The 13,126-nt window shown below is 43.3% G+C and overlaps 1 protein-coding gene and 1 long non-coding RNA gene across 2 annotated transcripts in view; one reads left to right on the top strand and one right to left on the bottom strand.

Annotated features, from left to right (window-relative positions):
* Positions 1–13,126, bottom strand: part of LOC146871466 (ubiquitin carboxyl-terminal hydrolase CYLD-like) — an 832,861-nt gene that overhangs the window by 148,303 nt on the left and 671,432 nt on the right. The window contains exons 8-9 of the mRNA XM_085651077.1: positions 3,861–3,999; positions 3,076–3,198 (exon numbers count right to left, since the gene is read on the bottom strand). Coding sequence (XP_085507203.1) covers positions 3,076–3,198; positions 3,861–3,999 — 262 coding nt within the window. The remainder of the gene's footprint in view (positions 1–3,075; positions 3,199–3,860; positions 4,000–13,126) is intronic.
* The window catches only part of LOC146871467 (uncharacterized), a 138,580-nt gene that overhangs the window by 42,271 nt on the left and 83,183 nt on the right, over positions 1–13,126 (top strand). The window lies entirely within an intron of this gene.

The raw sequence follows: 13,126 nt of genomic DNA, 5'->3' as shown, positions 1-13,126 counted from the left end.
CATACCTCAAACACTATAAAACACTTTAAATGGCGGCCTGGAGATTGCTGCTTTCAACGCCGCACATATAACAACGGCCACCCAGCTGCACCACCAAAGGCCTCCATCGGCCATCCGGTGCACTGCAAACCAGCCATGGCTCTTCGGCGAGCAGCAGGCCATCCCTATGACGGAAGAGGGAGCGATTGGAAATATACTGGGGCGTGTGGGGAAGAGGTCCAGACTAACCTTACAACAACTTGGCTCTATTCTGGACCCGACGACTGAGACGATGACAACTTAACAAGACTGCATGCCCGGCGTCAAGGGTGGTGGGAAAGAGTGCCTACGGACTAGTTAAAGGAGACAGTGTAACGCCCCATGTGAAAGATCCAGTCTGGGTGGGCGGGGCCAAAAGTAGACCGGGCGGTAACAAAGAGGGACTAAAAAGCCTCCTTCACAATAGAAAGCCAGCTTTTAGCCTGAACTATGATGCAGCTAATGTGAAGTGAAGGCGGGGCGTCAAGTCCCCTTCAGAAAGTGTATAGATGACAATAAGCCTCGCAGAGCAAGAAGCGCATGCGCGCTCCAGCGCTAGGTCTGCCAGACCTAAAAACACTATGTCAAATTAAATTAACTTATAAAGGTGCCTCCAAATACACCTCTTGGCATTGTGCGGGACCGGCTCAGTTATTAAAATAAAACCATAAACATAACAATAATAGGAAATAATGTAAGCAAAAACTCAAGAACATAGGTACCCCTTATTTTTTAATTTTGTGGTCTGGGACCACCCACACGACCAACCTAAGTTATACACTGGCTACATTGAGCTCCATTGGGCTATCCCTTTGATTTGAATTATCAATTTAGTCTGCAAAAACATCCATTTATTATTTTTCTTATCAAGTTTTTCAATCTTCTTTTTTCAATTGCATTTTTTTAAATTAGTCGTAAAACACCATAGGTTATTTCTGTGTCAATATATACAATAGAAATCATAAATAATGCAACAATAATGTGGTTCCTGTTAATAAACAGGTTCAACAATATGATGCAATAAATACATACATAGTGGTAATCTTAAATTTGTCCCCATACCATTATAACATTTACACTCACCTCACAGTCGTTACGTACCACACATACTCATACACACTTCACATCACATTCATTAATTTCCAGCTATAAAATGGCTTGCAACAGAAAACTCATGGTGAGAGTTTTTCATTAGTATCCATGGTTATGCCGCCAGCTGGAAAAAGATCAGGCCGACACACGTTTTCAGTGGATACATATAATTCAATCCACCTTCATCAGGACCACTTACTTTCATTTAATACAGCAGAGGTTGTGAAGGGGATCAATTAGTCTGTATCTGGCTGTTTTACTTTATCCAATGGTACGCCCATAAGTCCTTTAAATGTACCCCATTGGTATTTGGCTGTCATTTGATTACAAGTGCTCCAACATTAAGTGGTCACTTATATTTTCTTTAATGTCCTTTGTGTTATTTGGCATCACATTAGAAAAATGCGTGGTTAAGGCAGCTACACAGGATCCATTTTTATACTTCAGCTCTCATTTTTAAATTTGTGCTTTTCTATGTAGCGTATGACGCTATCCAAGCTCCCGGCTGCCACAAACCCATTTGCCAAAAGAAGAGCAAGCAAAGCCTGGATTAAATGAAACAAAACATAACATTCAACTTAGTAACTAAATATAAATGCTCTAGTACCCTTTAAAGCAAAGTAATTACTATTTAATTACAAAAATGTGCTTATTGTACACCTTATGCTACATACATATTCAGTGCACAAGACCATGTCTAAGCTTCCACTGCACCCCTGTGGACAGTTCAGCTATACAATTTACAAGACCTTTTACTACAGGAGTGAACATAACATCTCTTGTCATTTTCCAAATGTTTTTTGTTCTCATTTATCCAAAATGGTCATTAATCAATGTATAGATTAATTTTCTGTGAGGTCCATAAATCTTTACTAATAATCCAGCAAACACAGCTCATAGGATGCTGCAACGTGTTCAAATCCTCCTTTTGAAAATGATGATTTGTTTGGTTATTTCAGGCACTGTTTCAGGTTATGCCCCAAATATCTGATACACTACACAAGTCACAAACTTGTGACCTAGACCTCAGACCTTCTTTCTAATGCAGCACTGAGTTTAGGCACTATATTATAACTTTACAAATCCTTGAAAAAGCTAGGTTGAACTGACATTATTATTGAGGTCCCCAACTTACAAACCACTGTAACTGATCAGCTATGGTTAGCAATGCAATCTATCTGGCTCCTTCCCAAAGCACTGTTCAGGGGACTTCACAGATGACACTGATGCTGCATTCAATGTCCCCTGTATTAATGCCCATAAATGTAGTGCATGAGCAATACACATAAGACTATTCACCGCCATTGCATAATTTGCACATGGTATGGCCAAAAATGCTACTCTATAGGCTACCTACGGAGCTTCGTAACCGGTCAATTTAAGCCCTATTCACTTGTAATTAGAGGGCACCTGTAGTCAACGAAGGCCATGTTGCATGTCCTATATACAGAGCAATGCATTGGGATAGGCCATATGTTTCTGTTGTTAGATAGCACAATTAATGGCCGAATGTCAGCACTGCTTGTGCTAGGTACTCAATGTGTGTTAAGCTTTGAAAGGAGCATTGACATGTCAGTGGTGAGGGCATACTGTTATTCGTAATAAAGTCATCTTTTGTGTCGCAAGCTATTCCGTTGTCTGGTGGATGGCTAAACATTATTTTACCCCTGTACCCTCCAAAAATGGCAGCTGCAGTATATTTTTGCATTTAACTTTTTGCTCAATACGTAGCCTGACAAACCTATTAATGTCATTATCCCATCCTCCCAAGCATTCAAAAACATTCTCAAGCTTGAAGGGAACGGTTTAAACTCTGTAGCAACAATCAAAGATACAATAAAGCAGAGGGTAAAAGGATATCTAATGTTCTGTGTCAGAAGTTCTAATATAGTGCCTAAACTCAGTGCTGCATTAGAAAGAAGGGCTGAGTTTTGGGTCAAAAGTTTGTCAGGAAACATTACTCACTTGCGCAGTGGGTTGACGATTTCGGTGCGCAGAAGGTCCCGAGTCTCACTATAGGTTTCACTGTCATTCTTGTCTGGGGGACGGAGGAGCATGGTGTCCAGCACTGGGGTGAATGCAAACATGCTGGTAAAGAAATAAGAAGAGGTGAGGCACTGGAGCGAGGTAAGGCAAAGGAGAAATTGAAATAAAAGGAGTGGTAAAGCGGCAATGCCGACAGAGGACGGAGGTGAGTCATGGAGTTTTGACGAAAGAGAATATAAATAGAAGGAAACAAAAGATAGAAAATAAAAATAACTGTAAAAAACTGGAGAAGGTAGCCTGTACCAGGGTAAGAGGCAAGAAAGTGAGGGAACATAAGGAGAAAGGCACATGGGAAAAGCAAAGAGATGGGAACCAGTGAGAGAGACGGTTGAGGGCGGAAGGGTGGCAGAACATAGAAATGAATAAAAATATTGGAGCTACATTCAACGCAAGAGAGGAAATAAATAGGACATCTTAATAGAAAAAGAAATGGAAATGGCGATTAAGGTAAGGGGTAGAGAGCTTTAAGGTTGAGAGGATAAGAGGGAGCATGACAAATAGAGAGAAAACATAAGAGGTAGAGGCATGCCTTAAAAAAGCTGACAGATGACAAGAGATATGTCAATATAAATAGGCTAAGAAAGACAGAAAGCATGGTAGACTGAACAAAAGGTCATAGAGAAACAGAGGTAGACACTGAGTGAGTGAGAGATAGAGCAAAAAAAAGTCAGATAGCAAGAGAAGCAGAGCTTCCTCGTACTCACCTGAATAGTGTGGCATCCAGATAGCAGGAGTTGCAGTGACCCTGGATCCCCTTCTTCCAGCCAATGAGAGGCTCTCTTTCCCGCCAGCCCTGAGGGGGAGTGTCCTCCTCGACCCGCTCACTGGTGTACTCCTTGAATGCTGCAAGACAGTGAGAGAGGTGAGGAGATATAGGTGTGTGGACACAAACAGTGAGATTTATGGTCAGTGTTAAGAATGGGATTAGCACGTGTTAATCCTATGCTTAAAGACTTTGCTGTAAAAATGGCAAATACTTTGTCACTTTCTAGCTCGGAGTGGATGGCACTGTGCTAATCCTATGCTTAAAATCTCTGCTAGAAAAACACACATTTGGGGTGAGCAGATTGAAGTGTCGGTGGTGTTGTAGAGTGCTCCATATAAAGGAGCTGCTCTCCACCTTAAACTCGGGAACTAACCATTGTTACCTGACATATGTATCAACTCTCATTTGCGTTAAAAAGAGACCGGCACTCATGAAAGCATGTCTTAATCATTTATTGTTAAATCCCCATGATTATCGACGCATTTTGGCTACAAAAAGCTTTGCTAACAATGTCGGACACCAATTTTACGTGCAATTTATACAACAAAACGAAGCGTGTGCAAAAAAAATACAAAAATAAAAGACTGCTTGACCTTTGTTTTATAGCAAAATATAAATATGGTCATTCATTATTGATTCATCATCAGTTCATACATAGTGTACACATTAAATGCATTCAATCTCAAACAAATTCATCAACCTTTAGTCAACAAACGTCTGTAGGTGCAGGTTTGATGCATATTGAGCAGTTCAGCAGTTCACATAGTATTTCTAATCAATATGAATATTGTTTGTGATGTGTGGTTTTTATGGGGTGGGCATGCATAACTTACAGAGATTATATGCATCATTTTAATGTCTCAGTAACTAACATTGTATATCAGTGGTTCTTATCCTGTGGTCTGTGGACCCCTGGGGGTCTGCGAAGTCTACTCAGAGGGTCCACAACTGTTTAGAAAACTAAATAATATCTGCATATTGATCAAGTACATCGGAGCGCTTCACATAATGGAAGGGAAGAACAAAGTAAAGGGGGAATTGCAAAGGGGGTAACAGAGAATAACATAATTAACTAATATCAATGTACCAGGATGAGAACAAACATTACTCAATATGGTAGAACAGACAACCCTGAGCTTTACAGTTGTTAGGCCAAAAAGAGTGTAGTCAGGGGTCATTGAGAAAGCAGATGATCCAAGACCACTTAAGGCAAGAACTTGTTCATAAGGATTATTTTTACTTCATGTTTGAAGGCAGCCTTGTGGGGGATTCTGCGGATTTCCGGTGGGAGAGAGAGCCAGATCTTCGGTGCCGAGCCAGAGAAAGCTCTGACCCTCGTTCTCTTTTTGAGAAAGATCAGAGGTTTCAATAGGAGAGAATTTACACTTCTTGATGGTCTAACCCCTCCTGATAGTTCATCATGTTATACATGAAAAAGAATATAGAACGGACATTGATTTATGCCCTCAGTCGAAGCTTTAACAAAAAGAGACCACGCATCAGTTCTACAAAGAGACAACTTGATATGCCAGTCTAGCAAACTGTTTAATCTTTTAGAATTTAAAACTCAATTTAGAAAAGCTCCAATCTTCCGACTAGCATTAAACTGTTTTTTTATATTTGTTTGTGAATTACATGAACTATTTCTGCATTTGTGTATCTGCTTGATGTATGCTTGTCTATGTATTGTTTTGAGTTTCAAATCATAGAAATTGTTTAGGCCATGGTCCCAGGCTTTTAGTGGGGGTCCCTGTATTCCACAATGATCCGGGGGGTTTCACAGAATACAAAAGGGTAAGAACCGCTGGTCTCTACTGTCAGTGCCACCTTCGTGCAGTCTTAACTTCTGCAGACTTCAAGCTATTTGTGTAAATGCTTTAATGTAAATGTTGAAGACTAAGTGAATGCTTAATCCTTTATGCCGTTTCAGTTGAGACTCAAAGCACCACAAAAGGTTTGTAATTTTTCCGTTCTTCCGTCCACTTGAGCAGTGTGTCTTCCAGATGGCTAGATCGAGGTACATTGCAAGTATGAGGTTTACATTTAGTGGGCATTCTGTGGGATAGTCAGGCAAAAACAAACAAACAAGCAAGCAATGGTGTCTTTTGTCTAGTCAAACCAGGCTTTTCCCACTTTTTCTATAATAACTACTTCTGATTAATGAAAGTCATCCTAAATTACTAATAAATATTGCTGATGCTACAGCGACCTTTTCAGACCAGAATTGTCTGGGGTACCCCATTCATGATTACAAGCAGCAAACCACACCAGCGCATCTAACCAGACTTACCAGCAGCACCACCAGCACATCTAACCAGACTTACCAGCAGCAACCATTCCAGTGCATCTAACCAGACTTACCAGCAGCAACCACTCCAGCGTTTCAAACCAGACTTACCAGCAGCAACCACTCCAGCGTTTCAAACCAGACTTACCAGCAGCAACCACTCCAGCACGTCAAACCAGACTTACCAGCAGCAACCACTCCAGCGTTTCAAACCAGATTTACCAGCAGCAACCACAACAGCGTGTCAAACCAGACTTACTAGCAGCAACCACTCCAGTGCGTCAAACCAGACTTACCAGCAGAACGTAACTGTGAGAAGTTGCCCTGGCATATGCTGGTCACTAGTTAAAGTGGCCACCTTGCACCAGTCCAATTCGACTCTTATGGTAGATAGGTTTAAGACAGCCTTTTAAAGAAAGCTATCCTAGTGGTAGCTGTGGAGAGCAGCCTTCAGGCTAAGTCTCAGAGGAATGTAAAGCAGCTTGTTTTACCTTATAATCTCTTGAATTACCAAATGAAAGGACACCACACAGGTGTATATATAAAATATATATGTATTTATTTCTAGACACACTCTACTAATCTCTTTATGAGATTAGAAGTCAGGAACATATGCACAAATCACGGCAAATTAAGCACTTATATGGCTGGGGCCCTAGGGGCGTACCAGACCATATACTAAAAAAAATGTTTTGGAATGTCGACTTGCAAGGGGACAAGGCCTAGGGCCTTTAGAATTGCTGGGGCCTCACTAATCCACCCAAGGCAGGTAAGTAAAGGACCCACGGGAGACGCGTGCAGTGTGAGAACACAGCCTAGATTTCAATGGAGCAAGTCGCGGTTGGATTTTTTAAGTTTTAGGGTACTTCGGAAGAGTCTACAAGCCAGCCACTTACAAGGTAAGTACTTCGAGGGCCAACACACACAGGAGCACAGGAGTGCACGAGTTACCTCACCCAGGGAAGCCGGGTGCATAGGTGTCTTTTGGTGTCGGTCGTCGTTTTCAATGGAAGCCGAAGAAGATTTGCTGCTTGTGAAGACTTGAGAAGTGTCCAGTAGAATCCAAGGCTGGATTCAGAAGAAGGAAGACCTGAAAGCAGAAGGGACCGTGTTCACAGTCACTTGCCAGTGACCCGGGGCCAGGAAGATGGCTGCCCACGGTAGTCGGGTGCTTTCAGGTGATTCACGGGTGTCTTGACTCTTCAGCCACGAGGTCCAGGAGGCGTCGACGACGACCAGGAGCAGGATTCGGAGTGTCCCACGAAGTCTGCAGCTTACTGAGGTGTCGGCAACCGGATTGGAGCCAACAAGCTTTGGCAACAGCAAGTCTCGTGGAATGTGAAGAAAGTCAGCGGTGCAGACCAGCAAGGTCTGAGGGACTCACCCAGCAAGGGTAATTCAGGGCAGGCCTGGAGCAACCAGGGGAGCCCTTTGGTTTGATGAAGAAGTCTTCAGAGGACCCACAAGCCAGCCGGCAAGGGATCGTGAAGACGCCTCGTGAGGATTCACTTCATAGGAGCCCACGGTCACTCGGGACGAGGTAGGCCTCTGATTTTCGAGGGAAGTCCTGCTGGAGGCTTGGACCACAATGCACAAGTTCGTAGAACGTCGTGAAGGGGTTGCACTCGACAATAGTGCACGGTACCCGGGTATTGCTGTTCCTCGTCACTCGTGGGGTCCACTCGCCTCAGGTTTGCTGGGGACTCACAATGGCCGTCGAGAAGTCAGGAAATCCACTTCCGGGGCTGCAGGGACTTCGGACTCCGGCGGGAGCGGGAAAGTTTGCGACCGTTGATTCAAATTTTTGGTGCCTGCCAAGCAGGGAAGTCACTCCTTGACTCCAAGGGAGATTCTTCAGTCTTCCAAAGGTAGTGGAACGTCGAAGGTCCATGATTCTTCTTGTAGAGCGTCGTCCAGGGATCTCTAGTTTGCAATGGCAAGGTTTCCCCATCTTATACTAAAGGAAAGGGAGGGACTAGCTCTATGACCACTCCTATGGGAGGGTCAGGGGAGTGGGTGGTTACACCCACTTCCCTTTGTCCAGTTTCGCGCAGGGGCAGGTAGCCCCTGAACCGGTTTGAGCTGGCATACGCACAGAGGAGCCTACTGCTCCCCCAGTGCAGGACTTCAAAGCACTCTAGGAGTGCACCCACCCAGCCCCAACACACTAAATCCTGTCTGGAAGGTGGTGACACACCCCTGTGACAGGATGCCTTTTGTTGGGCCTCCTCCACTGCGAGTTTCAGTCAGCAGCAGGAGGGCAGCCCAGTGTCTGTGCTGGTGGCATCCATTTTGTGATGCCAGGCTCCACGTGTTTCCACAGTAGGTACATGTCTATCCCTCTAGAAGGGTGGGATCATACTCCCACACCAGTTACTGGTGTGGGGGTAGGATTCCAAAGCGTTTGACACCAAACACGACATGTTTTGATGCAGCCATCCCAAAGTTAGCATTTACCACTAGGTTATAATGCACTCAAGAGTATATGGTTTAACCGTATCCAAAAACAGCTACAGAGAATAGACTCCGAGGGCTGCAGAGGGGCCCTGCTCAGGTAGAGGCACCCCCTCACATGGAAAACCAAGCACCCTGCCCTTAGGATTGATAGGGCCTGCCTTAAGGGTGACTGATAGGTTTACATGTGTGTGTGAGGTGACATATAGGGAACACTACCTCACCCAGGCTGCAGTAGCAGGCCTGTGGTGTCAGATTTAGTCTGCCTCCCAGGGGTGGCATAATACATGCTTCAGCCCCTGGTAGGCCTGTGAAGTACCTATGCCCTTGGCACCTAAGGTAGCATATACTAGGGGCTCAAAAGGTACCACAGTATCCAATCACTAGTGCATCTAATATGCACTCCAAGTTGTTTAGAGAGAACAGAGAGACTGGGGCCCTGATTAGCAGGGACCCAGCCAGACTATAGCCAGAAACCAGTGTATACATAAGAAGAAAAGTGGGGGCAACATAAGTGCAGATCCTACTCTCCTACAGTAACCAAAACATAGTGCCTCTAGATGATTCACCAAATAACAACCACAGCAGCAAGTGGAGGGATTGGCACCAGCAATTAACCTACCAACTCTAAATTAATTAACATGTAGCTATCAGCTTTGAAAGTATTTTTGAACAGCAATCACCTTGTGTCCAAAGATCAGTGTATCAGTTTCTAACAGTACACACTTTATTCAGTTAAATACACGATTTTCATACTTAATAATCCAATCATTGAAAAAAAAGAATGCAATTTCTGCCATACAATTAGATTTTTCATTATTAGTAAATACACATTTGGTCCAAAAAAGTCAGCTTGTGAACTGAATCAACTCTTCCCATGTACAACTACTACACATGAAGCAATTATGACCCAAAATCCAATGCAGTACCATCTCTTGCCAGGGATGGCTGCCATAATGTCAAGGGTTGCAACTATATGGAAAAGGTGGCCAACATTATATCACAAGTGGAAACCATTATACTAAGGATGTCAACAGTATGCAAGTAATGTCATCGTCATGCCAGGGTCACCAGTAGCCTACAACAGGGCACCATATGGTCACCTACCAGATCCAGTGCTATGCCAAGGGTGACCATGATTAGGCAAAGGATGCCTACAATATGACAAAAATTCCACCATTATGTCAGGACTGATTATCATAGCTCTAAGAATGTTTAATATAGGTCAAGGATGAACCTCATTAGGACAGGAATTGCCACCATTATGGAACGGAAGCCCCTGGTTGGTTGGAAGGGGCATTGTTGTGCCAGAGCTGAACACTTACATGAGTTGTGCCACCAGATGACACTGGTGAGCTTACTAGACATGGTTATTACCGAGAAGGGTCGCCATGCTGAACAAACTTACTTATTTACATTCACATGCATTTTCCACATCCATCTACCATACATTCAACAGGGAACTTTCTTGTCTCTGCTCCTACTTTGGTCCTCACTGTGCTTTGCTCTTGCAGTGCTTCAACACCCGACTCCTACGCTTCCTCCCTGGCTCCTCCAGACCCATCTCAAGCCACTTCAGCTACCACTTGCATTCTTCTTCACTGGCCACATCGCTGCAGAAACTTTGTGATTGACAGCATAGGGGGTGTGTTGGGAGTGATTGAGCATGTTTAACTCTTGCATTATGCCCTGTGAATGAAGTGCCAGAATCCAAATCTGTGAGCTACTACCTGGCAGATGGTGAGCTACTGTTAGTTAGGTTGTGTGTAACTCACTGGAAACCCCCGCACACATAGGCACATAATATACAAAGAATGCGTACATACCAACACACCAGTCCAAAAACCATACAAAAACAGAACCAGACATACAGACCAGCGAACTTGCAGACATCAATGCACACAGGTCTATTTAAAAAAACAACAACACATTTTTATTAAGGTTAAGGGGATGCCCAAGGCAATATGCAAAGTTGGTATAACGTACAAAGGAGAAACAATGAAGAGGAAATTCGAATACTAGATTGACAGTATACCAGTCTCTCAATTTCCAATCAGTACGTCCTCGGTCCAAATACTCAAGCTGACACGTATATGTGTAATCCATCTTGCTACATACCCTTGTAAATATACCCAAGTATTGTAGAGCCATATGTTGCATGCACTGTATAACCTATCAAAGGGAGGAAGAAAACAAAAAACTGTGTAGCTGGGGTGGTGTGATTGTTGGCAGTAATGCACGTAACTCTCATGGAGGGGGGTGTGGCAGCGTGTCGTGGCACATGATGGTAGGGGGGACACCAAATAGGAGTGACAGTAGGGTGCTGGGAGCAGGAGCCCCCATCTCATCTATGTGAAGTCTTGAATGAATGCACACAGGTCTATTGCCACACATAACCTGAACAGCAGGAAGCAGAGTGATGTGCATCAGTGCATTACAGGGTGAGGCACACTAGGGGCACAAGGTGCTGCACATTAAAGGCAGTTGCAGCTGGTGACAGTTGAAAGTGGTGGGCGTAAAGGTTGAATATAACTTTTATGTAGTGAGAGCCACGAACAAGCTTAATGGACAAATGTGGGGTTCAGGCTGGGTCCTCCTCCAGACAAAAAATTGAAAAAAGATTGGCAAATGGTGCATTGTAAAGCAAGTTAATTTAGTGATAAAGCTGGGAATGTATAGTCTTGAAATATTAAATACATTAAAAACTGCCCTACATCTTACTGCATTAATATGTTTACCTGTTACTGTAATGTGCAAATTGTACAATGCGACAACTTCAGCCTTTCAAAGTGTGTGCTTGCCCAGTGTCTTGCACTGCATGAGGTATCAACTTTGGAAGAAAATCCTCTAACCAGGCTTTGGGAAGGACCCAAAGCTGCTGACTGCAATCAGCCATATAGCAATATGTGAAGACATTTCTTTAAGTGGGATGAAAAATATAGGGGGGGCTCTCTAAAAGGGAACATGTAAAACACATTTAGGAAATTCCCATAGTGTGCTACCCGACCAGTATTTTGGCTTCTCTCAGATATAATTGCACCCAGATATATATATCACAACTGACCTACACCTAAACCTTGTCAGTACGATTGGCTTTGTCAATGGTGGTTAGTTGTTTAAGATAAATGAGTAACAACAAGGATTTGTTATAAATAATTAACCCTGAAAATGTTTCAGTTCTGAAATTTCAATAGTATTGAGGCCTGTGGAAGGAGTTTTGGCCTTCAGTCATGTGTGCTTAATGTTAGATATCTATGCCCTTTTTCTCTGCACATCTCGTTAACCGCCCATCTTAAACTGCCTCACTTTCCTCTTAAGCACCCTTTTTTCACTCTTCCCCGAATGCACTTCCTTGCATCGCCCCACTTCACCACTTCCAAACATACACTGGACTCACTCACATTTAAGCACTTTATTTCCTTTTGCATTGTAAATATTTTGCCATTTGTGTATCCCCTCCACACACATTTCCACAGAATTTCAATTGCAACTGGAATACATGACCATTGTTCTGTGTGCTCTGCAGAGAGGCCAACCCACTGGCAGGCACTTTGCTTTGGCTTCAGCGTCAGAGTTCTCAAAGTCCCTCAAACACCTGGCACGGCTCAAAGTACACTCGGAAAAAAATACAGAAACACAACATGATTAAATAGCTAACTCTTGAGGAAGGCAAGATTAATTCAAACGTGAAATAAGAGGAACTAAATTGCTGACATGCATTGATTTAACTTTTTTTTTGTGTATATCTTTCTATTGATAATTAGAACATTCGTCATGCACAGATCTCATGATATATAGTTCGTCATTTAAAAGAGAGAAATGCTGTATAATATGCAACAATACGATCAGGTATTAAATTTTCATGAATTTCCTTTGAGACATTTCAAGTTCTACAGTTGGTGAGATGCATAGTTCCCCCTGATAGGCATTCCAGGCCCCCCACTTTTTATCCCACTTCTTAGGGCATCCTCTAGTTTTGTAGACTTCTTTTTCCGCTACCAAACATTTGTCCATTTCCGCCACCCAGCCAATCAGCAATGGCTTGTCTGCAGCCCCCCATTTCATAGCAATGGCTCTTTAACCAGTGTGTATCCCAGGGTGGCGAATTGTTGTTCTATGTCTGTAAGGTCATTTGCTTTCCAAATGTTCAGGTTTCCCAGTGTGGGATTCAGCACTAATGGTTTTCCCAGTGTTTCTTGTAGGGGCAGTCCCATATGTGATAAAATGTGGCAACATGGTTACAGCCACGCAAGCAAAGCGCATCTTGTCGAGTCCCTATCTTGGCTAATGTCACCCAGGTAAGGTATGTCCTATGCAGGATCTTCAATTGAATCAGTCTAAATTGTTGGTTAACAGGTTATTACATAGCTTGCGATAAGTAAGGGAAATGGCCTTAGTAGGGAGGCGCTCAGACAGAAGTCGGTCTTCCAGGGGGGACGAGTCTGGGACATTCGTCAGGTCTG

The sequence above is a fragment of the Triturus cristatus genome, chromosome 1_1 (genome assembly GCF_964204655.1).
Source record: "Triturus cristatus chromosome 1_1, aTriCri1.1, whole genome shotgun sequence".
Classification (NCBI taxonomy): domain Eukaryota; kingdom Metazoa; phylum Chordata; class Amphibia; order Caudata; family Salamandridae; genus Triturus; species Triturus cristatus.
Note: the sequence above shows the minus strand (reverse complement) of the source record. Positions and strands in the feature narration are given on the sequence as shown.